Source organism: Acanthochromis polyacanthus, chromosome 4 (genome assembly GCF_021347895.1).
Source record: "Acanthochromis polyacanthus isolate Apoly-LR-REF ecotype Palm Island chromosome 4, KAUST_Apoly_ChrSc, whole genome shotgun sequence".
NCBI lineage: Eukaryota > Metazoa > Chordata > Actinopteri > Pomacentridae > Acanthochromis > Acanthochromis polyacanthus.
This window is the reverse complement of record NC_067116.1, coordinates 772,983-797,056: the sequence shown is the minus strand read 5'-3', so window position 1 is coordinate 797,056 and position 24,074 is coordinate 772,983. Positions and strand designations below refer to the sequence as shown.

Sequence of the window (24,074 nt, the reverse complement as noted above, 5' to 3'; positions counted from 1 at the left end):
GATACATCCCATAATACTGATGATCACACCAGGATACATCCCATAATACTGATGGTCACAGAAGGATACATCCCATAATACTGATGATCACACTAGGATACATCCCATAATACTGATGGTCACACTAGGATACATCCCATAATACTGATGATCACACCAGGATACATCCCATAATACTGATGGTCACTAGGATACATCCCATAATACTGATGATCACACTAGGATACATCCCATAATACTGATGGTCACTAGGACACATCCCATAATACTGATGATCACACTAGGATACATCCCATAATACTGATGGTCACACTAGGATACATCCCATAATACTGATGATCACACTAGGATACATCCCATAATACTGATGGTCACTAGGATACATCCCATAATACTGATGATCACAGAAGGATACATCCCATAATACTGATGGTCACTAGGATACATCCCATAATACTGATGATCACACTAGGATACATCCCATAATACTGATGGTCACTAGGATACATCCCATAATACTGATGATCACACTAGGATACATCCCATAATACTGATGGTCACTAGGACACATCCCATAATACTGATGATCACACTAGGATACATCCCATAATACTGATGGTCACTAGGATACATCCCATAATACTGATGATCACAGAAGGATACATCCCATAATACTGATGGTCACTAGGATACATCCCATAATACTGATGATCACAGAAGGATACATCCCATAATACTGATGGTCACTAGGATACATCCCATAATACTGATGATCACAGAAGGATACATCCCATAATACTGATGATCACACTAGGATACATCCCATAATACTGATGGTCACAGAAGGATACATCCCATAATACTGATGATCACTCGGATACATCCCATAATACTGATGGTCACAGAAGGATACATCCCATAATACTGATGATCACAGAAGGATACATCCCATAATACTGATGATCACTAGGATACATCCCATAATACTGATGATCACACTAGGATACATCCCATAATACTGATGATCACACCAGGATACATCCCATAATACTGATGATCACTAGGATACATCCCATAATACTGATGATCACACCAGGATACATCCCATAATACTGATGATCACTAGGATACATCCCATAATACTGATGGTCACAGAAGGATACATCCCATAATACTGATGATCACTAGGATACATCCCATAATACTGATGGTCACTAGGATACATCCCATAATACTGATGGTCACACTAGGATACATCCCATAATACTGATGATCACACCAGGATACATCCCATAATACTGATGGTCACTAGGATACATCCCATAATACTGATGGTCACTAGGATACATCCCATAATACTGATGGTCACACCAGGATACATCCCATAATACTGATGGTCACTAGGATGCATCCCATAATACTAATGATCACACTAGGATACATCCCATAATACTGATGATCACACCAGGATACATCCCATAATACTGATGGTCACTAGGATACATCCCATAATACTAATGATCACACTAGGATACATCCCATAATACTGATGGTCACACCAGGATACATCCCATAATACTGATGGTCACTAGGATACATCCCATAATACTGATGATCACACCAGGATACATCCCATAATACTGATGATCACTAGGATACATCCCATAATACTGATGATCACACCAGGATACATCCCATAATACTGATGATCACTAGGATACATCCCATAATACTGATGATCACACTAGGATACATCCCATAATACTGATGATCACAGAAGGATACATCCCATAATACTGATGGTCACACTAGGATACATCCCATAATACTGATGATCACACCAGGATACATCCCATAATACTGATGGTCACTAGGATACATCCCATAATACTGATGATCAACAGGATACATCCCATAATACTGATGATCACACCAGGATACATCCCATAATACTGATGATCACACTAGGATACATCCCATAATACTGATGATCACTAGGATACATCCCATAATACTGATGATCAACAGGATACATCCCATAATACTGATGATCACACCAGGATACATCCCATAATACTGATGATCAACAGGATACATCCCATAATACTGATGATCACACCAGGATACATCCCATAATACTGATGATCACACTAGGATACATCCCATAATACTGATGATCACAGCTGGTTATAGAGAAACTCAACAGAAACCAGATTTATTCTTCAGACTGAGACACCTGGATGGATTTAAACTGATCCAGAGTCAGGTTTTACCAGAACTCAGATGTTTCTCCTCCTAAATGTCATGGTTCTATCTGCTGGTCTGATGAAGTTCTGAAAAAGTGATAAATCTGGACCCAACTCTATGGAACTCTGGAAATATTCCCAGTCTGAAGGTAGAACTCTGGTCATTGATGAATTTCCTGCAGATGAAGAACCAGATGTTCTCAGGAGCTTCTGAGGATTTTCCATTATTCAGGTCAAACATTCTTCATCTTGTAAGACCAGAATCATTTTCAATCAATAGATCAGTAAATAAATTGATCAGTAGATCAATAAATGAACAGTCTGACCCGGTGTCAGCTGTTTCTGCTGAATATTGATGACAATCAGTCGTATTGATCAGAAGATCAGCAGCTTTAAACCAGTCGTCTCCTAGAGATCAGTAGAAACTGATCTACTAATCCTGACAGTGATGTCACTTTTACCTGAAACCAGGTGAGTTCGCCTGCCTGGACTGTTTCCTCTGAGCTGCTGCTGATGTTCTATCGTCTGTCCTGGTTCTGCTGTCTGAAATAAAGTTCAAGTTTATCCAAGAGTAGATGATGCTCTATCACACATCATCCCATCCCATAATATCCCCTCAGTCAGCCTCCATGGAGGTCCAGGACCACCCTGATGATGTTTAGATCTTTATTCTCATGTGGATCCGTTTCTTCTGCTCAGATCCTGTTGGAGGCTAAAAACGCTGCTCACTGTGCCAAGTTTGGAGAAGAGATTCCAACGTGGAGCTGAAGCCTCGCCGTCTCCACGGTGATAGATGGTTCAGGGCGTTGCCATGGATACCAGCATCAGCGGTGCTTCGTGGGAAATCCAGCGACGTCGTACGCCGTCCCACAGCTGCCAAAACACTCCTGTTAAAAACCGGTCTTTATCTCCTCATCATCAGTTTGACAGAAAATGTGACGAATCACCAGCAGAAGGACAACAAACAAACAAACAACAACAACAACAACAACAAATGCTGCTGTCTGTGTTTAACGTGAAGAAACAAACTGAATTTTCATTTTCCTGAAACGAGGCTTAAAACTCCACATTTGTGTGGAACAAACAAAAAGAGAATTTTATAGAAGTTGAAACATTTTTAAAACTTGTTCTCCAATAATAAAATCCTGCAGCGATCAGTTGATCAGCAGGAAGCAGGTTTATTGATCGTCCTTATGTTGGTTCTGAAATGTTGAAGAGCTGATTCCATCCAATAAATCATTGATTGATTGGTGTTGGTATTGATTAAAGGAGCTCGGTGCCATAAGAGTCAGAATGTTTGTATCGTTTCTCTTAAACTGGTTGTGATTGATCACCTGATCAATAATTGTCTCTGAGGGTTCAGTACAGAGAAAATCTACATTTCATTGATTATTGATGAGTTTCCTGTCCTCTGATGAAGACCAGGATGTGACTGAGGTATGTTTCTCTTCCTGGGACGCCAGTGGATGGAGCTGCTGCCTGTTTCCATGGTAACCTGCTGTCCATTTCTGTCTCCAGGTGTTTTAGTGAACAGGTTGCTTGAAGGGCATTATGGGTAATGTAGTTAATGACAGCAACATGCAGAGTTGTTTAAAGTACTGGGAAGTAAAAATACTGCAGTAAAAAGCTGGATAACTGTTGAATGTGTTGTCATTTATATTTTATTACCTGAAAACAGTAAAACAAAATGCTGCAGTAAAATAAGCAGTAATGCAGCATAAAGTAATGTAGAAGTACTTCAGGTTCATGTAGTTAACTCTGGCATCGTCCCGCAGGTCAAAACTGATCCGTTTTAAAGTTTGAAAATGTGGAAAAAAATACAGATATTTTCACAGTGAAACTTCTGATTTCACATTTTCAACAGTTTTGGGAAATCTTCAAAAAAAAATTTGGTAGAAAAAAAAAAAGAACATTCACATTCAACCAAAATCCGGAGAAATTTTTGGTTGATTTTTATGTGAATGTTCTTAAAGAGAATATTAGAAGTTTTACTGATATATAAGTAATAACTTTAGATATTTTTAGGATTTTTTTAAGATTTTACTAATTTTTAGAAAATATTTTCACGATTTTTCTTGCCAAATTTGGGGGATTTTTTTTTAAATGTAACTTTTAAGGAGTTATTGGAATTTTCTTCCTGAAGGTTTTGCAAATTTTCAGAAATTCGGGGAATTTTTTGCTGAATTTTTGTTTTGTTTTTCAGACAAAGAAATAGTTTTTGGTGCCCGTAAATGAGGACAACAGGAGGCTTAAAGTGTTCAGTAGAGCTGGACTTGAATATCCGGAGCCCAGAAACTGCTATTCGGGCCAGCCCTAGTGTTCAGATGCTGTGAATCTTTGATCATCTGATTGATTAAGGATCAGTTTCACTCTCGTGGGACCTGCTCATGTCAAATAGACTCATAAATAATAATAATAGTATTTCTATAAATGTACACGTTCATTTGTTGTAGCACTCAGCTCATAGTACTGTCAGTAGTACTACTGCTAGTACTGTTCGTAGTACCAGAGCTACTCCTGCAGTTCCTCTGTCCTCCTGCAGGCGGAGCTGCTGCAACATTGAGCTCTGATCTAAACGAGCTGCAGGTTTCATCTGATTCTTCTGCTTCTCCGTCAGATCATCGAACCTTCGGTTATTGATCCTCAGATTATTGATTAGAGCAGCAACAGAGACTTCGATCCTCCTCCTCCACCCTCCATCATCCTTCCTCCTCCATCATCTTCGTCCTCCTCGTCCTCCTCCAGCCGCAGACCGTCAGACGGACGGTCAGACAGACGGACGGACTCCTCCGGCTGCAGGTCGGTTGTTTTTCAGTTGTTTTTGTTTTTGTTTTTGTTTTACCGGATGAACGCGGATGCAGTTTCTTTAAAAAAAAAATCTCGAAGCTCCCGGTGTGACGTCGATCTGTCGGTGCTCTTTGATGTTTATCAGCTGCTGATTGGCTGTGGATCAGTCTGATGCTGCCGCTCCTTAACGTCATGAAACACCTGCAGAACATCTGGAGCTTCTGATTTCCTCTGTTGTTGTTTACTGCTAACTGTTTACTATCGGTCTGTTGTTGTTGTTTACTCACTATTTTTTATTGCTGTGCTTGCTGAGGTTGTGGGCAAATATTGTTGTCTTTCTGTGTTTATCATTGCGTTGTTTGTGTTTATCGTTGTGTTGTTGTTTATTGTTGTGTTTGTCGGTGCAGATAAACACAGTTCAGAATGCCGTAGAGAATGTGTCTGCTGTAGTTTCCCACAGATGTTCATGATTATTGATCGATATGCTGATCAGGTTCTCCACTTATTGATCGTTCAGTCTGTGAAGATGTTTTCCAGATTCCAGTAAAATGTCATCTTCCTTCCTCCTTCCCAGTGATGTCGGCGTCTCCCGCCCTCTCCGACCTTTCCCGCCTCTACCAGACGGAGTTTGTTCGCAGTGCCAGAGCCGTGGGCGTCCTCTGGGCCGTCTGCTCGCTCTGCTTCGCCATCATCCAGGTGGTCATCCTGGTGCAGCCGTCCTGGATCGGCACCGCGGACGTCCGGCCTCCGCAGCCCAGCGGCACCCTGGGATTGTTTGAGGTGACAAACCCCGCCCCTCACCTGTGACTGACCAATCACAGCTGACTTCCAGCAGCAGTTGGTTAAACCTGAAACACCTCAGGGAAAATCACTGACGTGTCCCTCTGTACTTCTGTTCTTACATGTCTCTGTATGTCCGTGTACATACATGTCCTTGAATACATACATGTCCTTGTGTGCATACATGTCCTTGTGTGCATACATGTCCCTGTGTGCATACATGTCCCTGTGTGCATACATGTCCTTGTGTGCATACATGTCCTTGTGTCCATACATGTCCTTGTGTGCATACATGTATTGTGTACATACATGTCCCTATGTGCATACATGTCCCTGTGTCCATACATGTCCTTGTGTGCATACATGTCCTTGTGTGCATACATGTATTGTGTACATACATGTCCCTGTGTCCATACATGTCCCTGTGTGCATACATGTCCTTGTGTGGATACATGTCCTTTTGTGCATACATGTCCCTGTGTGCATACATGTCATTGTGTACATACATGTCCCTCTGTGCATACATGTCCTTGTGTACATACATGTCCCTGTGTCCATACATGTCCCTGTGTGCATACATGTCCTTCTGTGGATACATGTCCTTTTGTGCATACATGTCCCTGTGTGCATACATGTCCTTCTGTGCATACATGTCCTTGTGTGGATACATGTCCTTTTGTGCATACATGTATTGTGTACATACATGTCCCTATGTGCATACATGTCCTTATGTGCATACATGTCCCTGTGTGCATACATGTCCTTCTGTGCATACATGTCCTTGTGTACATACATGTCCCTGTGTCCATACATGTCCCTGTGTGCATACATGTCCTTGTGTGGATACATGTCCTTTTGTGCATACATGTCCCTGTGTGCATACATGTCGTTGTGTACATACATGTCCCTCTGTGCATACATGTCCTTGTGTACATACATGTTCCTGTGTCCATACATGTCCTTGTGTGCATACATGTCCTTCTGTGGATACATGTCCTTTTGTGCATACATGTCCCTGCGTGCATACATGTCCCTGTGTACATACATGTCCTTGTGTACATACATTTCCCATGTGTCCATACATGTCCTTGTGTACATACATGTCCTTGTGTACATACATGTCCCTGTGTGCATACATGTCATTGTGTACATACATGTCCCTGTGTGCATACATGTCCTTGTGTACATACATGTCCTTGTGTACATACATTTCCCATGTGTCCATACATGTCCTTGTGTACATACATGTTCTTGTGTACATACATGTCCCTGTGTCCATACATGTCCTTGTGTGCATACATGTCCTTGTGTACATACATGTCCCTATGTGCATACATGTCCCTGTGTGCATACATGTCCCTGTGTGCATACATGTCCTTGTGTGCATACATGTCCTTGTGTGCATACATGTCCTTGTGTGCATACATGTCCTTGTGTGCATACATGTCCTTGTGTGCATACATGTCCTTGTGTACATACATGTCCTTGTGTGCATACATGTCCTTGTGTGCATACATGTCCTTGTGTACATACATGTCCTTGTGTACATACATGTCCTTGTGTGCATACATGTCCCTGTGCATACATATCCCTGTGTACATATGTCCCTGTGTACATACATGTCCCTGTGTACATACATGTCCTTGTGTACATACATGTCCTTGTGTGCATACATGTCCCTGTGTACATATGTCCCTGTGTACATACATGTCCTTGTGTGCATAAATGTCCCTGTGTCCATCCATGTCCCTGTGTACATACATGTCCTTGTGTACATACATGTCCCTGTGTCCATACATGTCATTGTGTGCATGCATGTCCTTGTGTCCATACATGTCATTGTGTGCATACATGTCCTTGTGTGCATACATGTCCCTGTGTACATACATGTCCCTGTGTACATATGTTCCTGTGTACATACATGTCCCTGTGTACATACATGTCCCTGTATGCATACATGTCCTTGTGTGCATACATGTCCTTGTGTACATACATGTCCTTGTGTGCATACATGTCCTTGTGTGCATACATGTCCTTGTGTACATACATGTATCTGTGTACATACATGTCCTTGTGTGCATACATGTCCTTGTGTGCATAAATGTCCTTGTGTACATACATGTGTCTGTGTACATACATGTCCTTGTGTGCATACATGTCCTTGTGTGCATACATGTCCTTGTGTACATACATGTCCTTGTGTACATACATGTATCTGTGTACATACATGTCCTTGTGTGCATACATGTCCTTGTGTACATACATGTCCTTGTGTACATACATGTATCTGTGTACATACATGTCCTTGTGTGCATACATGTCCTTGTGTGCATAAATGTCCTTGTGTACATACATGTCCTTGTGTACATACATGTCCTTGTGTGCATAAATGTCCTTGTGTACATACATGTATCTGTGTACATACATGTATCTGTGTACATACATGTCCTTGTGTGCATACATGTCCTTGTGTACATACATGTCCTTGTGTACATACATGTATCTGTGTACATACATGTCCTTGTGTACATACATGTCCTTGTGTACATACATGTCCTTGTGTACATACATGTCCTTGTGTGCATAAATGTCCTTGTGTACATACATGTCCTTGTGTACATACATGTATCTGTGTACATACATGTCCTTGTGTGCATACATGTCCTTGTGTGCATAAATGTCCTTGTGTACATACATGTCCTTGTGTACATACATGTCCTTGTGTACATACATGTCCTTGTGTGCATACATGTCCTTGTGTACATACATGTATCTGTGTACATACATGTCCTTGTGTGCATAAATGTCCTTGTGTGCATACATGTATCTGTGTGCATACATGTATCTGTATACTTGTGTGTTGTCAGGTATGTCTGGAGTCTGATTGGCCGGTCCCAGACTGTCGTGGCGGTCTGTCCAGTCTGTCTCCTCTGCCGTCCTTCCAGTCGGTGGCAGTGTTGGTGGGTGTGTCTCTGTGGGCGGTGTGGACCAGCGTCCTCTGTCTCTGTCTCTTCAGGTTCTGCAGCGCTGCAACCGTCTACAAGATCTGCGCCTGGCTGCAGCTGACTGCAGGTCAGTGCTGCTTCCCAACACCTCAGCAGGTTTAATGCACGATCTTCCAGAGTTTAAAGACAGTGTCGATATGACCCAGCTAGCTGGTTCTCTGCAGCGAGCTGGTTCTCTGCAGCGAGCTGGTTCTCTGCAGCTAGCTGGCTCTCTGCATGTAGCTGGCTCTCTGCATGTAGCTGGCTCTCTGCATGTAGCTGGCTCTCTGCATGTAGCTGGCTCTCTGCATGTAGTTGGCTCTCTGCAGCTAGCTGGTTCTCAGCATGGTTCCTCTCTCTCTGCAGGGTTCTGCCTGGCGCTGGCCTGCCTCCTGTTTCCAGACTCGTGGGAGAGTCCAGAGATGAGAGCTCTTTGTGGTGACTCGGTGAGGACAAACACTGTGAGGGCTGAATGTTGGGGAACAGATAAAGTTCATGTTAGTATTAAAACACAGTCTTCATACAGAAACAGTTGATAAACAAGGATTGTATGGTTCTAGCAGCAGCACATGTTAAACAGTCTGAGGAACTGAGATCTGAAGGAGTTACAGCCTGGAACAGTGTTAGTGGTTAAAGGTTCACTGATGACTCTGTTCAGTTTTATTCATAAACATTCCACAACTTAAACAGAGAACAGAGAACCCAACTATTCAGAGCTGCCTTTGGACTCCCTATGAGCAGCAGACGGGCAGGGGGACAAAAACAACTTCAGAACCAGGTTCAGGGAAGGAGGACATCTGCGGGGGGGGTGGGGGTGGGGGGGGGGCAGTCGAAGAACAGATGGAAAACAGACGGAGAACAAACAGTACTAGTAGAACTGTGAACTTTCTGGAGGACCAGAGAACAGAGTCAGTGGATGTAAAGGTGAGATCTACTTGTATGGAGAGGAGCCCAGTGCATCATGGGAATCTACAGCAGTAGAAGTGAGGGACAGATCAGCTGATCCTGAGCAGCTCAACTACAGAGGAACGTTCTAATCCTGATCTTAGAGTAGAGAGGCTGTCTGCCTCCAGAACCCAAACTAGGAGCTGGTTCCACCACAGAGGAGCTGATAACTGAAGGTTCTTGTAGCGTATTCATTATAAGAGCTGCAATATTCGGTTTGTCCCCGAGATGGCACTGTAGCTTGTTCATGTTGTTACTGTGTTGTGAGACCACAGAATAAAATGAGACCTGTTGATCACCAGACATGGCGTCGTACACAACGTATATTACATGGTGTCAGAATGAATCTAGAAACTGAGGCAGAGAAGAGGACATGGAGCAGATGAAACTCCCGACCTCACGAAGTCTAGTAGGAAATCTAGCGGAAAATTGGAGGATCTGGATCCAGAGGTTTGAACTTTTTCTTGTTGCCAGTGGAGTTAATGAAAAGTCTGACGAAGTGAAAAGAGCCACATTCCTGCACGTGGCCGGGGACGAAGCAATTAAAGTTTTTAATACGCTTGACTTCGATGAAAACGTGGATGACTACGACGTTTTGAAAGAGCTGTTTCGCCGACATTGTGAGCCACGGAAAAATGTAACATATTTAAGACATTTATTCTTCACACGAGTACAAGGAAAGTCTGAAGGTATTGATGCATATGTGACAGATTTGAAGAATAAGGCAAGAGACTGTGAGTTTGAGCATCTCGCAGACTCACTGATTCGGGATCGAATTGTGTGTGGCATCACAAATGATCAAGTTAGAGGACGACTTCTAAGAGAACCTGACCTCACGCTGAATAAAGCAATAGATATTTGTAGAGCCAGTGAGCTATCCAAGACTCAGCTCAAAAGTCTACATGAAGAGGTTGAAGTTCCGGTTCACAAAGTCTCCAAGCAAAAACAGCGTGACAGACAGCAAGCTAAAGGTGCCACATCACAGAGTACAAAGATGAAAAATCAAGGAAACTGCACCAGATGTGGATTCAGACATGAGCCAAGGAAATGTCCTGCCTACGGACAAATGTGCAAAGCCTGCCACAGAAAGAATCACTATGCAAAAATGTGTAATTCAAGAAGACACATAGATAACCATAAAGTGCAACAGATAAACAAAGCAGAGGCCGATGATGAACTCTTTATTGGCTCAATCCGAGCAGAAAAACATGACAACCCAGTCTCACAGATCAATACTGTGGATACAAAGAAAGAAAAGTGGCAAGAAAATTTGATTGTCAACCAGAAAGTTTTGAAATTCAGGCTGGATACAGGAGCTGACTGTAACGTCATTCTGTGAGTGACCTCAGAAAGCTGAGATTGGACAAAAAGATGAGCAAATCACATTCCAAGCTTGTTGCATATGCAGGTCACAAAATTCAAGCTAAAGGAAGAATCATGCTGACCTGTCAGTACAAAGATAACAAGTATGATGTGGAATTTGAAGTAATAAAGAACAAGGCACCTGCAATCCTGGGAGGACAGTCATGTGAAGAAATGGGTCTTGTCAAAAGACTACATGTACTTAAAATAGAGAGTGACATTCTTAGTGAATATGAGGACTTGTTCACGGGATTAGGCTGCATACCAGGTGTGCACCACATCAAGACGAATCCAGATCTTACTCCAGTTGTTCATGCACCCAGGAAAGTTCCTGTCGCACTAAAAGACAAGACTGAGACACAACAGAAGAGAATGGAAAGTTTAGGGGTGATAACCAAACAAACTGAACCTACAGATTGGGTAAACAGTACCCAGATAGCAAACTATGGGTGAATCAATGTTGAATCTATGTTGAGACCTAACGTAGAAATTATAGAGAAAGCGCAAGGTTGATAAAATGTTGAGTCAACGTTTGCTTTTCAACCATAAATCACACTTTACCCAGATAGCAAAAGATGTTAAATCAATGTTGAATTAGGGTTAAGAAGGTTGAATTGTGGTTACGGTTGAAGACTGATGGTTGGATCAACGTTGATTCAACAACATTTTGTCAACATTGAAGTTTGTGTTTAAAAGATTCCATTGAATCTACGTTGTATTTTGGTTTAATTAAAATGTTTGACAGGTCAATGTTTAATTAATGTTGAATCTATGTTTGCAAACATGTAATCTATGTAAGCAAACGTTGACTCAACATTTTATCAACCTTGCGCTTTCTGTATAATTTCTACATTAGGTCTCAACATAGATTCAACATTGATTCACCCATAGTTTGCTATCTGGGGATGGTGACTGTAACAAAACCTAACAAAGTCCGGATCTGTATTGACCCACAAGACCTCAATAAAGCCATTAAGAGAGAACACCACCCACTATGCACAATAGAAGGAGTGGTAGCTGAAATGCCAAATGCTTTTCAGTTTTGGATGCAAATCATGGATTTTGGCAAATCCAACTAGATACCTGTGTACCTTCAATACACCATTTGGGAGATATCGATTTAAAAAGCTTCCATTTGGTATATCATCAGCACCAGAGGTGTTCCAGAGGTGCATGGCCAGACACCTAGAAGGGCTAGAAGGTGTAGTCAATGTAATGGATGATATTCTAGTTTGGGGAGAGAGCATAGAGCAGCATGACATTCGTTTGAGGCAACTGCTAGATCGCCTCAGAAGCATTAATCTGAAACTGAACAAAAGTAAGTGTAAAATAAGAATGACTGAAATCACTTACATTGGACATGTGCTCAGTGAGGAAGGACTCAAGCCTGATCCTGAAAAGATCAGAGCGATTCAAGACATGCCTGCACCAGAAGATAAAGCTGCGCTCCAGAGGTTCACTGGGTTACTTCAATACCTCTCCAAGTTCATCCCTAACCTCTCGGATATCAGCGCCCCTCTGAGGAAGCTGGAAGGAAATGCAGAATGGCACTGGGGGACAGAACAACAACAAAGTTTTGACAAACTAAAAGTTCTTGTAAGCCGAGCACCAGTACTCAAGTACTATGATGTCGACAAGCCAGTAACATTGTCTGTTGATGCGAGTTCTGAGGGTTTGGGAGCTGTGCTACTTCAAGAGGGACATCCAGTGGCATATGGCTCCAGAGCGTTAACCGACTGTCAAAAACGTTATGCACAAATTGAGAAAGAGCTGCTTGCAATTGTATTTGGCTGTGAGAAGTTTCACCAGTATCTATATGGAATACATGTACATGTAGAAAGTGATCATAAACCAATGGAAGTGATATTTAAAAAGTCACTTCTCAGCGCCCCAGCCAGGCTTCAAAGAATGCTCTTGAGGTTTCAAAAGTACAGTCTTGAAGTCAAATACAAACCAGGCAAGGAAATGCGTATCGCTGATGCTCTAAGCAGAGAGTTTCTGAAAGAACAAAATGAGAAACTTCTTGATGACGAGCTGGAAGTTAACTCTGTCAGCCAGCAACTTCCAGTATCAGAGGAAAAGTTGCAGGAATTCAGAAAGGCCACGGAAGAAGATGCAAAGTTGGGACTGGTCGCGAATGCAATTCTGAAAGGATGGCCGGATAAACAGAGACTGCTTCCAGACAAAATCAAACAATACTGGACATTCAGAGAAGAACTGTGTTATATTGATGGACTAATATTCAACAACTCAAGGTTAGTAGTTCCAAACACACTGAGAAGTGAAATGCTCAGAAAAATCCACGAGTCACACATGGGTATAGTTAAGTGTAAAGAGAGAGCCCGTGACATACTGTACTGGCCAGGTATGGCAAAACAGATAGAGGAAGTTGTATCTCAGTGTACTGTATGCAATGCACACAAAAATGAGAATCCTAAAGAGCCACTCATGTTACATGCAGTGCCTGAGAGAGCGTGGGAAAAGATAGGTGTGGATTTGTTTCATTTCAATGATGCAGAGTTTCTTTGTGTGTGGATTATTTTTCGAAGTTTCCAGAGATTGTGAAGCTGAGTGGAACCTCAAGCAAACATGTAATCGTTGCACTCAAGTCTATCTTTGCAAGGCATGGTGTGCCAGATGAGTTATTTTCAGACAATGGTAGACAGCTCGTGAGTCAGGAGATGGTGGACTTCAGCACCGACTGGGGTTTAAACACACCACCTCCAGTCCGACGTTTCCACAGTCAAATGGGCAAGTTGAGAGAGCTGTTCAGACAGTGAAAAACCTGTTGAGAAAAGCACAGGACAGCTCTGGAGACCCATACTTGGCCCTGCTGGAATACCGGAACACGCCACTGAGCGGGTTTGGCCTCTCACCTGCTCAGATGCTCTTGGGGAGAAGGCTCAAGTCAAAATTACCGGTGACAAAAAACATTGCTGCAGCCAGCTCTCTATGACAATGTTAGGAGCAACCTTGTTAACAGACAACAAAGACAGAAACATTACTTTGATCGAGGAACCAGGACACTGCCTCATCTCCAGGTTGGTGAGCATGTGAGGATTAGACAAGGCAGCAAGTGGGAATCAGCTACAGTGATACAGAAACATGACTTGCCAAGATCCTACATAGTCAAAATGACGGAAGGACAAGTGTACAGAAGGAATCGCAGACACTTGCTCAAAACTAAAGAGACATCTTTCCCAGGGACACCTGATGACACACTATCAGAGCACTCAGGCGATGTGGGACAAGGCACTTTGCCAAGTGCTGATACACCCAGTCCTACACCTGACTGTTACACTGCACCACCCAGTCCAAGAGTAGTGACTGATGAGACTGTAAATAGCCCTGTAACTACAACACGCTGTGGAAGACCAGTAAGAGTGCCAAAACGTTATTTGGAATAATTAAAATAGGCTAACTTACTGACTGTTATGGTTTGGTTCACGGTTTGAATAAAGATGTGTATGCGTATATATATATATATATATTTTTTTTAAAAGAAACGAAAAAACACAAAGGTTGGTATTTAACTGCTGTATACTGATTGTAATGATGTGATTTTGTCATGACTTTGAGGATAAGTTATGTTCTGTTAGAATTGAAATATGGAGTGTTGGGTTGAAGTTTATTGTTTTTACGATACGCGGGAAATGTGTAGACGGTAGAACGTTTGAGTACTTTTGGGTGATATAGTTATTTACCTGGTTCACAACGGTTACAGCATTATTCTACAGGAAGGGGAACATTATCTTGAGAAAGGGAGATGTAGTGTATTCATTATAAGAGCTGCAATATTCGGTTTGTCCCCTAGATGGCACTGTAGCTTGTTCATGTTCTTACTGTGTTGTGAGACCACAGAATAAAATAAGACCTGTTGATCACCAGACATGGCGTCGTACACAACGTATATTACAGTTCTGCTTCTGGAACCTCTGGAACCAGCAGTGAAGCTGCAGTCTGAGAGGGAACGGTTTCGATAGGATGATCTGGACCAATCAGGTCTTTAAGATACGATGGAGCTGCTCATTCAGAGTTCAGATGTTAGAAGAAGGATTTTAGATTCTATCCTGGATTTTACAGTGAGCCATGAAGAGAAGCTAGCAGGAGAACTCTGATCTCTGTTCCTGGTTTCTGTCAGAACTCTGGCTGGAGGTTTTTAGGAGAATTATTGGGACCTCCTGATCATCGGGAACTACAGTAGTCCAGCCTAGAAGTTCTAAATGCATGGACTAGTTCCTCAGCATCACTCTGAGACCAGATGTTCCTGATTTTACAACATTAGATGATAGAAAGCTTCGTACAGACTGGTTTAGATGTTGAAGGACAGATCTTGGTCAGAGAGAACTCCAAGGTTCTCTACAGGAGAACTGGAGGCAGCCCCATCTAGAGGAACTATCTGGTTAGATGGAGTGTTTCAAACACAAGAACTTCAGTTTTTCTGGACTTAAATGAACAAAGTTCCAGATCCTCCAGGTCTTCATGTCCTTCAGACATGTTGGTGTTCCACAGATAAATAGAACTGGGTGTCATCTGCATAACAATGGATATTTATGGAGTGTTTCCTAATAATTCTGTCTAAGGAGAGCATGTTTGAAGTAAATAATACTGGTTCTATCACAGAACCCTTAGGAACTCCACAACTAACTCTGGTGGAAGAATCCTCATTAACATGAACAAAGTTCCTTTAATCCCAGTAACATGTTCCAGACGCTGCTAGCGACTGTATCAGATGAGATCCAGTAGAAACATGATCAGATCATGAGTGACCTTCTCCCCTGCTCTTTCTGTACTATGATGCTTCTCCATCCTGACTGTCCTCAGGTGGGCAGTTTCTCTCCAGGTAACTGTTCGGTGCACTGGGCCTACATCCTGGCCATCCTGGGAGTTCTTGATTATGCCATCTTGGCCACGCTGGCCTTTGTCCTGGCCAACAGACAGGATGCGCTGCTGCCGCCAGATTCCCAGGACGGTAAGAAATGAGGTGGCTGATAGATAACTCCACTAAATGCTGAACTTCAGTTAAACACCGGCTCTGTTTGTGCAGTGACCACGGGTCTGCTGATGACGGCATGAAGACCTGGTGAGTCCCTTCTTCTTCATGAAAAATATTTTTCCACGAAATATGTTTGTCTTTCAATCTGACTGAAGCAAAACAGAAATCAGCTGCCTGGAACAGACATTAGTAATCTGCTTTAGAGATCTACATCCAGAATACATCCTGTCCTACCCCATCACTGACATTTCATCCGTTGTTATCACCAGGAAAGACAGAAAAATCCAAGAGGAAACAACAGAGACAGTGATGGAGAATGACAGAAAGCAACGACTGAAAATAGCAGTGAAATAACAGAAAATAGTGAAAGAAAATATCAGAGAACCATTACCGAGTAAGACAGACGAAATAGACAACGGACAACATTGTCACAGCATAGCTAATGACACCAACAGAACACAGTGACCAGAAATGACAGGAAACTGTGCAACAAAAATCTAAATATAAAAAAACAGCGACACAAACTACAGAAACTGACAGAAAACAATGGAGAACAGTATCAGAGAACAATAAGGAACAGCCTCAGAACACAACAGAAACAGTAGAAGACAGAAACTGTCACAGAAAATACCAATAGAATAGAATATTTTTATTGTCAAGTCCTCTCTATATCCAGGACATGCAGAGGAACTGAAAAGATGTTTCTCTCTCACCTTTATATTAGCGCCATACATTTAAAAAAAAGGATCAAAATAAAATATGAAGAAAATAACAGGTGTCTAGGGGATGGATGGATGGATGGATGGATGGATGGATGGATGGATGGATGGATGGATGGATGGATGACCAGCCTCTCAGAACTTCTTGTGATGATGGTGCCAGGGTTAGGGTTAGCAGCTGGATGGGTGGGCTGGTTTGAGACATGGGACCTCCAGCTGGACTCAGAGAGACGCTAGAGATGTCAGGGAGGACATTCTTCCTTCACAGAGTCCTTCAAAACATGAACTGACCCGAGACATGTTGTCTGGTCCGGCTGCTTTATGTAGTCTGACTCTGTAGAGGTTGACAAAAACAGGGACAGAAACAAATAATAACAGAAACAAATAAAAACAGCAGCAGAAGCACCAACAGATATTATACAACTATAGCAGAAAATGACAGAAACTCTGACAGAAATCAACAGAAACGGAGACAACAACAGCATAAAACAGCAACATAAAACAAAAACAGCATAAAACAACAACAACAACATAAAACAACAACAACAGCATAAAACAACAAAAATAGAAAACAGAAGCTCAAAACAACAACATCATAAAACAACAACAACAGCATAAAACAGCAACAGTAAACAACAGCATAAAACAACAACATAAAACAAAACAGCATAAAACAACAACAACATAAAACAACATAAAACAACAACAGCATAAAACAACAACAACAACATAAAACAACAACAACAACATAAAACAAAAACAGCATAAACAACAACAACAACAGCATAAAACAACAACAACAACAACAACAACGTAAAACAAAAACAGCATAAAACAACAACAACAACATAAAACAACAACAACAACATAAAACAAAAACAGCATAAACAACAACAACAACAACAACAACGTAAAACAACAACAGCATAAAACAACAACAACAACATAAAACAACAACAACAACATAAAACAAAAACAGCATAAACAACAACAACAACAGCATAAAACAACAACAACAACAACGTAAAACAAAAACAGCATAAAACAACAACAACATAAAACAACAACAATAGAAAACAGCAGCTCAAAACAACATCATAAAACAGCAGCATAAAACAACATAAAACAACAACATAAAACAACATCATAAAAAAACAACATAAAACAACAACAACATAAAACAACAACAACAGCATAAAACAACAACAATAGAAAACAGAAGCTCAAAACAACATCATAAAACAACAACAACATAAAACAACAACAACAGCATAAAACAGCAACAGTAAACAACAGCATAAAACAACAACATAAAACAACAACAGCATAAAACAACAACAACAACAACATAAAACAACAGCATAAAACAACAACAACAACAACATAAAACAACAACAACAACAACATAAAACAAAAACAGCATAAAACAACAACAACAACAACAACAACGTAAAAGAAAACAGCATAAAACAACAACAACATAAAACAACAACAATAGAAAACAGCAGCTCAAAACAACATCATAAAACAGCAGCATAAAACAACATAAAACAACAACATAAAACAACAACATCATAAAAAAACAACATAAAACAACAACAACATAAAACAACAACATAAAACAAAACAGCATAAAACAACAACATAAAACAACAACAACAGCATAAAACAACAACAACAACATAAAACAAAAACAGCATAAAACAACAACAACATAAAACAACAACAATAGAAAACAGCAGCTCAAAACAACAGCATAAAACAGCAGCATAAAACAACAACATAAAACAAAACAGCATAAAACAACAACATAAAACAACAACAACAGCATAAAACAACAACAACAACATAAAACAACAACATAAAACAACAACAACATAAAACAACAACAACAGCATAAAACAGCAACAGTAAACAACAGCATAAAACAACAACATAAAACAAAAACAGCATAAAACAACAACAACAACATAAAACAACAACAGCATAAAACAACAACAACAACATAAAACAACAACAACATAAAACAAAACAGCATAAAACAACATAAAACAACAACATAAAACAACAACATCATAAAAAAACAACATAAAACAACAACAACAGCATAAAACAACAACATAAAACAAAAACAGCATAAAACAACAACAACAACATAAAACAACAACAGCATAAAACAACAACAACAACAACATAAAACAAAACAGCATAAAACAACATAAAACAACAACATAAAACAACAACATCATAAAAAAACAACATATAACAACAACAGCATAAAACAACAACATAAAACAAAAACAGCATAAACAACAACAACATAAAACAACAACAACAGCATAAAACAACAATAGAAAACAGAAGCTCAAAACAACAACATCATAAAACAACAACAACATCATAAAACAACAACAACAACATAAAACAACAACAACAACATAAAACAAAAACAGCATAAAACAACAACAACAGCATAAAACAACAACAACAGCATAAAACAACAATAGAAAACAGCAGCTCAAAACAACATCATAAAACAACAGCATAAAACAACAACATAAAAAACAGCATAAAACAACAACAACAACAACAACAATGTAAAACAACAACAGCATAAAACAAAAACAGCATAAAACAACATAAAACAACAACATAAAACAACAACATCATAAAAAACAACATATAACAACAACAGCATAAAACAACAACATAAAACAAAAACAGCATAAACAACAACAACATAAAACAACAACAACAGCATAAAACAACAACATAAAACAAAACAGCATAAACAACAACAACATAAAACAACAACAACAGCATAAAACAACAATAGAAAACAGAAGCTCAAAACAACAACATCATAAAACAACAACAACATCATAAAACAACAACAACAACATAAAACAACAACAACAACAACATAAAACAAAAACAGCATAAAACAACAACAACAGCATAAAACAACAACAACAGCATAAAACAACAATAGAAAACAGCAGCTCAAAGCAACATCATAAAACAACAGCATAAAACAACAACATAAAAAACAGCATAAAACAACAACAACAACAACAACAATGTAAAACAACAACAGCATAAAACAACAACAACAACATAAAACAACAACAACATAAAACAAAAACAGCATAAAACAACAACAACAACAACAACATAAAACAACAACAATAGAAAACAGCAGCTCAAAACAACATCATAAAACAGCAGCATAAAACAACATAAAACAACAACATAAAACAACAACATCATAAAAAAACAACATAAAACAACAACAACAGCATAAAACAACATAAAACAAAAACAGCATAAACAACAACAACATAAAACAACAACAACAGCATAAAACAACAACAATAGAAAACAGAAGCTCAAAACAACAACATCATAAAACAACAGCAACATAAAACAACAACAACAACATAAAACAAAAACAGCATAAAACAACAACAACAGCATAAAACAACAACAACATAAAACAACAATAGAAAACAGCAGCTCAAAACAACATCATAAAACAGCAGCATAAAACAACAACATAAAACAACAACAACATAAAACAACAACAACAGCATAAAACAGCAACAGTAAACAACAGCATAAAACAACAACATAAAACAAAAACAGCATAAAACAACAACAACAACAACAACATAAAACAACAACAGCATAAAACAACAACAACAACATAAAACAACAACAACATAAAACAAAAACAGCATAAAACAACAACAACAACAGCATAAAACAACAACAACAACAACATAAAACAACAACAGCATAAACAACAACAACAACATAAAACAACAACAACGTAAAACAAAAACAGCATAAAACAACAACAACATAAAACAACAACAATAGAAAACAGCAGCTCAAAACAACATCATAAAACAGCAGCATAAAACAACATAAAACAACAACATAAAACAACATCATAAAACAACAACATAAAACAACAACAACAGCATAAAACAACAACATAAAACAAAAACAGCATAAAACAACAACAACATAAAACAACAACAACAGCATAAAACAACAACAATAGAAAACAGAAGCTCAAAACAACAACATCATAAAACAACAACAACAACATAAAACAACAACAACATAAAACAAAACAGCACAAAACAACAACAACAGCATAAAACAACAACAACATAAAACAACAGCAATAGAAAACAGCAGCTCAAAACAACATCATAAAACAGCAGCATAAAACAACAACATAAAACAACATCATAAAACAACAACATAAAACAACATCATAAAAAACACCATAAAACAACAACATAAAACAACAACATAAACAACAGCATAAAACAACAACAACAACAACATAAAACAACAACAATAGAAAACAGCAGATAAAGCAACAACAATGGAAAATGACAACAAACAGGAGTTGCTCTACTGTCTCATTAAAGCTTCCTCCCTGAGCATTAACACTATCTATTATACTGTTTAATTCCTTTTTGCCTTCGAAAATGCACATTTTACATTTACGTTTATTCTCTTTGTGCCTCAGTTTATCTTTTTAGGACATATTTTCTACAGAGGTTTCTCTTTATATTTTGTCCTGTTTATATTTGTGAGACTTTGAATGGGAATAATTTCTACTCAGGATCAATCAAATATTTCTATTTCTGATTGATCTTGTTGCTTTTGTCACTTCACTTCCTCCTTCTTCCTTCTTCAGGGACGTTTGGCCTTCACTTCTTCACTTCCTCCTGATCTCTTTATCATCATCACCACAGAGAAGACAAAGAAACTCCTCAATAATCTCATTCTTCTAAGACATGTATCAAAATTCAAGAACCCTAACTTGTTAGTTTTAATTCTAGTGTCTTCCAGTTGAAGCCGTTATTCCAGCTCTATGGTTTTACATGAGAAGTTCTTCAGCACCAAATGGAGGAACGTAGGATTCAGTTTCACAATCCGATAAATAAGTGTCCGTTTATCAGAATAAAACGTCTTTGGTTTCTCCTTTGCTTTCATGAAAGAAAATGTAGAGACGCTGAACTAAATGAGAAATAAGGCCATTCCAGACATCCAGTCCTCCTGCTTCATGTTTTGCCTCTGAATGAACTTCCTTCCCATCTTTACATTATTTCTTGACTCCAGTGTCAGCATGGCGGAGCAGATGTTCTGTTGCTCTTGTTGCAAAACCACAAGTCCCTACTGGAGACAACCATCAGCAAAGAGCAGTTTAGCCTGGGAAATGAGTTCAAACAGCTACAAGCTAACAACTACAAAGGAACATGTTCTGCAAACATGTCTACAAACGTTCCCAGTACTGAAATCTAAAGAACTATGAAGCTGTCAAACACCTGGCTCTAGTTCTGTTGAGCTATCTTATAGGCCATCTTTGCACAGAATTAGGTTTGAGTTCACTTAACTTGTTAGCTTCTAAAGCCAGGTAGATTAGGGTTACTCTAAGATCTAATAAATGTCTGGCTTTAGTTAGCTTAGTTTTAGCTTAAAGCCCATTTAGGTGTGAGTTGGCATTGGGTTACGCTAACCTTTGAGTCCAGTTAGCTAAGAATGAACTTCTAGGCCCATTTAGCTCTGAGTCAGTTTTAGGCTTGGTTAACCTCTATATTCAGTTTACTTATAATTAGCCTGTAGGTCCATTTAGTGCTGTTTGATTTGTGTTCAGCTTAGCTAATAGGACCATTTTGCTCCAATCAGATTTGGTTTCTGTTAGCTTCAATTCAAATGTTGTGTTCTTATTCTGGAGTTAGAGTGAAAGCTGAAGATCCACTTACAGTTAGCTATCTTCTGGTCTACTTAGCATCAAGATACAGTTAGCTTAGAATTAGCATCTAGGTCCATGTGGGTTAGATATAGCTTACAGTTTGCATCTCAGTCTAGTTTTCTTTGAACTAGTATCAAGTTAGCGTTTGTTTCAACATTTTTTTTAAAGATGCTGAAAAGTCAACCAAATTCCAGTTGAAGTAAAGCACAAAAAACATGTTTTTACAACTGAAAATGTAGCACAAACACAATGTGAGAAATGTCTAAAAAAAACGAACTGACAAAAACATTCTTGAGTATGTTCAGGTCTGATAAGGTCTTAAAGAAAGAAGGGAAGAAAAACAAAGACAGCAACATGGAAACTCTATGAAACGATTTCTGTCGTCACAATTCATGAAATGTCTCAATCTGTTAAAGGAACAATCAGATTGTATTACAACCTCAACACCAGAATCCTTTCTGGAGTTAGCCTAGTTCAAAGCAAACACTGGAAACAGTCACAAACACTGGAAACAGTCCTGTTAGCTTAGAGTTAGTCTCAGGTCCTGTTAGCTTAGAGTTCGCTTCAGGTTCAATCCACTTCCATTAGGATTTTAGATCCACTTTGCAGATATAACTTTAGGCTCTTTTAACTTCTAGGTCCAGTTAGCTTAGAGTTACTTCAGGTCCACTTAAAGTTAGTTTAGGATTAAGATTCTAGACCCATTTAGCATCGAAAAGCTTCAGGTCCATTTAATTTCTGGCTGCATTTAACTTAGCATTAGCTTCATTAGCATGTTAACATAGAGCTAACTTGTTGTCCAGTCAAGTAAAACCCACTGACTACAGGATGCACTTTAGCTTATTAGCTCACAGCCTGTTTGACTTTGTGTTAAGCTAGGCTATCCAGAGAGGTAAAACTGGTAGCGACGACTGAGAACAGGAAGTGAAGCATTTGCTGTCTGCATGACCTTTGACCTTTAAGGCACATCATCAATAAAAATTGATTGTTTTCCTCCATGTTTATTAAATGATACTGTGTTTATGAGATTAAACTGAGATATAATAAAAATGTACCAGATTTTATTTTCTTTGAGCATGTTTAGATAAACAGCAGTTCATTATCAGAATACAGAACGTCACCGTTTAATGGAGTTAAATCAGGTGAGCATAGAGTTAGCTTAGGACATAGGTAGCATCTTCACCCAGTTAGCACAGAGTTAGTTTAGGATATAGGTAGCATCTTAACCCAAATAGCACAGAGTTAGCTTAGGACATAGTTTTTATCTGGACCCACTTAGCATAGACTTAGCTTAAGACTTGCTTATTATTTGGAACCAGTTAACACAGAGTTAGCTCAAGATCTAGGGAACATCTAGACCTATTTAACATGGTGTTAACTTTAGATCTAGTTAGCATATGGGCCCAGTTAGCATCGAGTTAGATCAAGATCTCATTAATGTTTTAATACAGGTAGCATAGCTTTGATAAAGAACTA

At 39.3% G+C, this 24,074-nt stretch overlaps 2 protein-coding genes across 21 annotated transcripts in view; both read left to right on the top strand.

Annotated features, from left to right (window-relative positions):
- Positions 1-3,533, top strand: part of LOC110972592 (histone deacetylase 6-like) — a 57,701-nt gene extending 54,168 nt beyond the window's left edge. For all 18 annotated transcript variants that reach the window (XM_051946873.1, XM_051946864.1, XM_051946851.1 and 15 more), the window contains one exon: positions 2,946-3,533. In XM_051946873.1, coding sequence (XP_051802833.1) covers positions 2,946-3,014 — 69 coding nt within the window. In that variant the 3' untranslated portion in view covers positions 3,015-3,533. The remainder of the gene's footprint in view (positions 1-2,945) is intronic.
- A 756-nt stretch (positions 3,534-4,289) lies between these two features.
- Positions 4,290-23,662, top strand: LOC110969844 (LHFPL tetraspan subfamily member 3 protein-like). Of its 3 annotated transcripts, none has more exons than XM_051946884.1 (7): positions 4,290-5,045; positions 5,608-5,813; positions 8,681-8,885; positions 9,164-9,294; positions 15,929-16,076; positions 16,152-16,187; positions 21,540-23,662. In XM_051946884.1, the coding sequence occupies exons 2-6, from the start codon at positions 5,610-5,612 to the stop codon at positions 16,178-16,180; spliced, it is 717 nt and encodes a 238-aa protein (XP_051802844.1). In that variant the 5' UTR covers positions 4,290-5,045; positions 5,608-5,609; the 3' UTR covers positions 16,181-16,187; positions 21,540-23,662. The 3 variants fall into 3 exon arrangements, with proteins under 3 accessions (XP_051802844.1, XP_051802846.1, XP_051802845.1); XM_051946886.1 differs by having other exon boundaries at positions 4,299-5,045; positions 9,164-9,243; XM_051946885.1 differs by lacking the exon at positions 4,290-5,045 and adding an exon at positions 5,167-5,297.
- Positions 23,663-24,074: the final 412 nt, after the last annotated feature.

Coding starts and splice junctions, on each gene's coding strand:
- LOC110969844 (XM_051946884.1), top strand. CDS start 5,610: ATGTCGGCGTCTCCCGCCCTCTCCGACCTTTCCCGCCTCTACCAGACG. Junction 5,814..8,680: donor GCACCCTGGGATTGTTTGAG/GTGACAAACCCC, acceptor GTGTGTTGTCAG/GTATGTCTGGAGTCTGATTG. Junction 8,886..9,163: donor CTGGCTGCAGCTGACTGCAG/GTCAGTGCTGCT, acceptor CTCTCTCTGCAG/GGTTCTGCCTGGCGCTGGCC.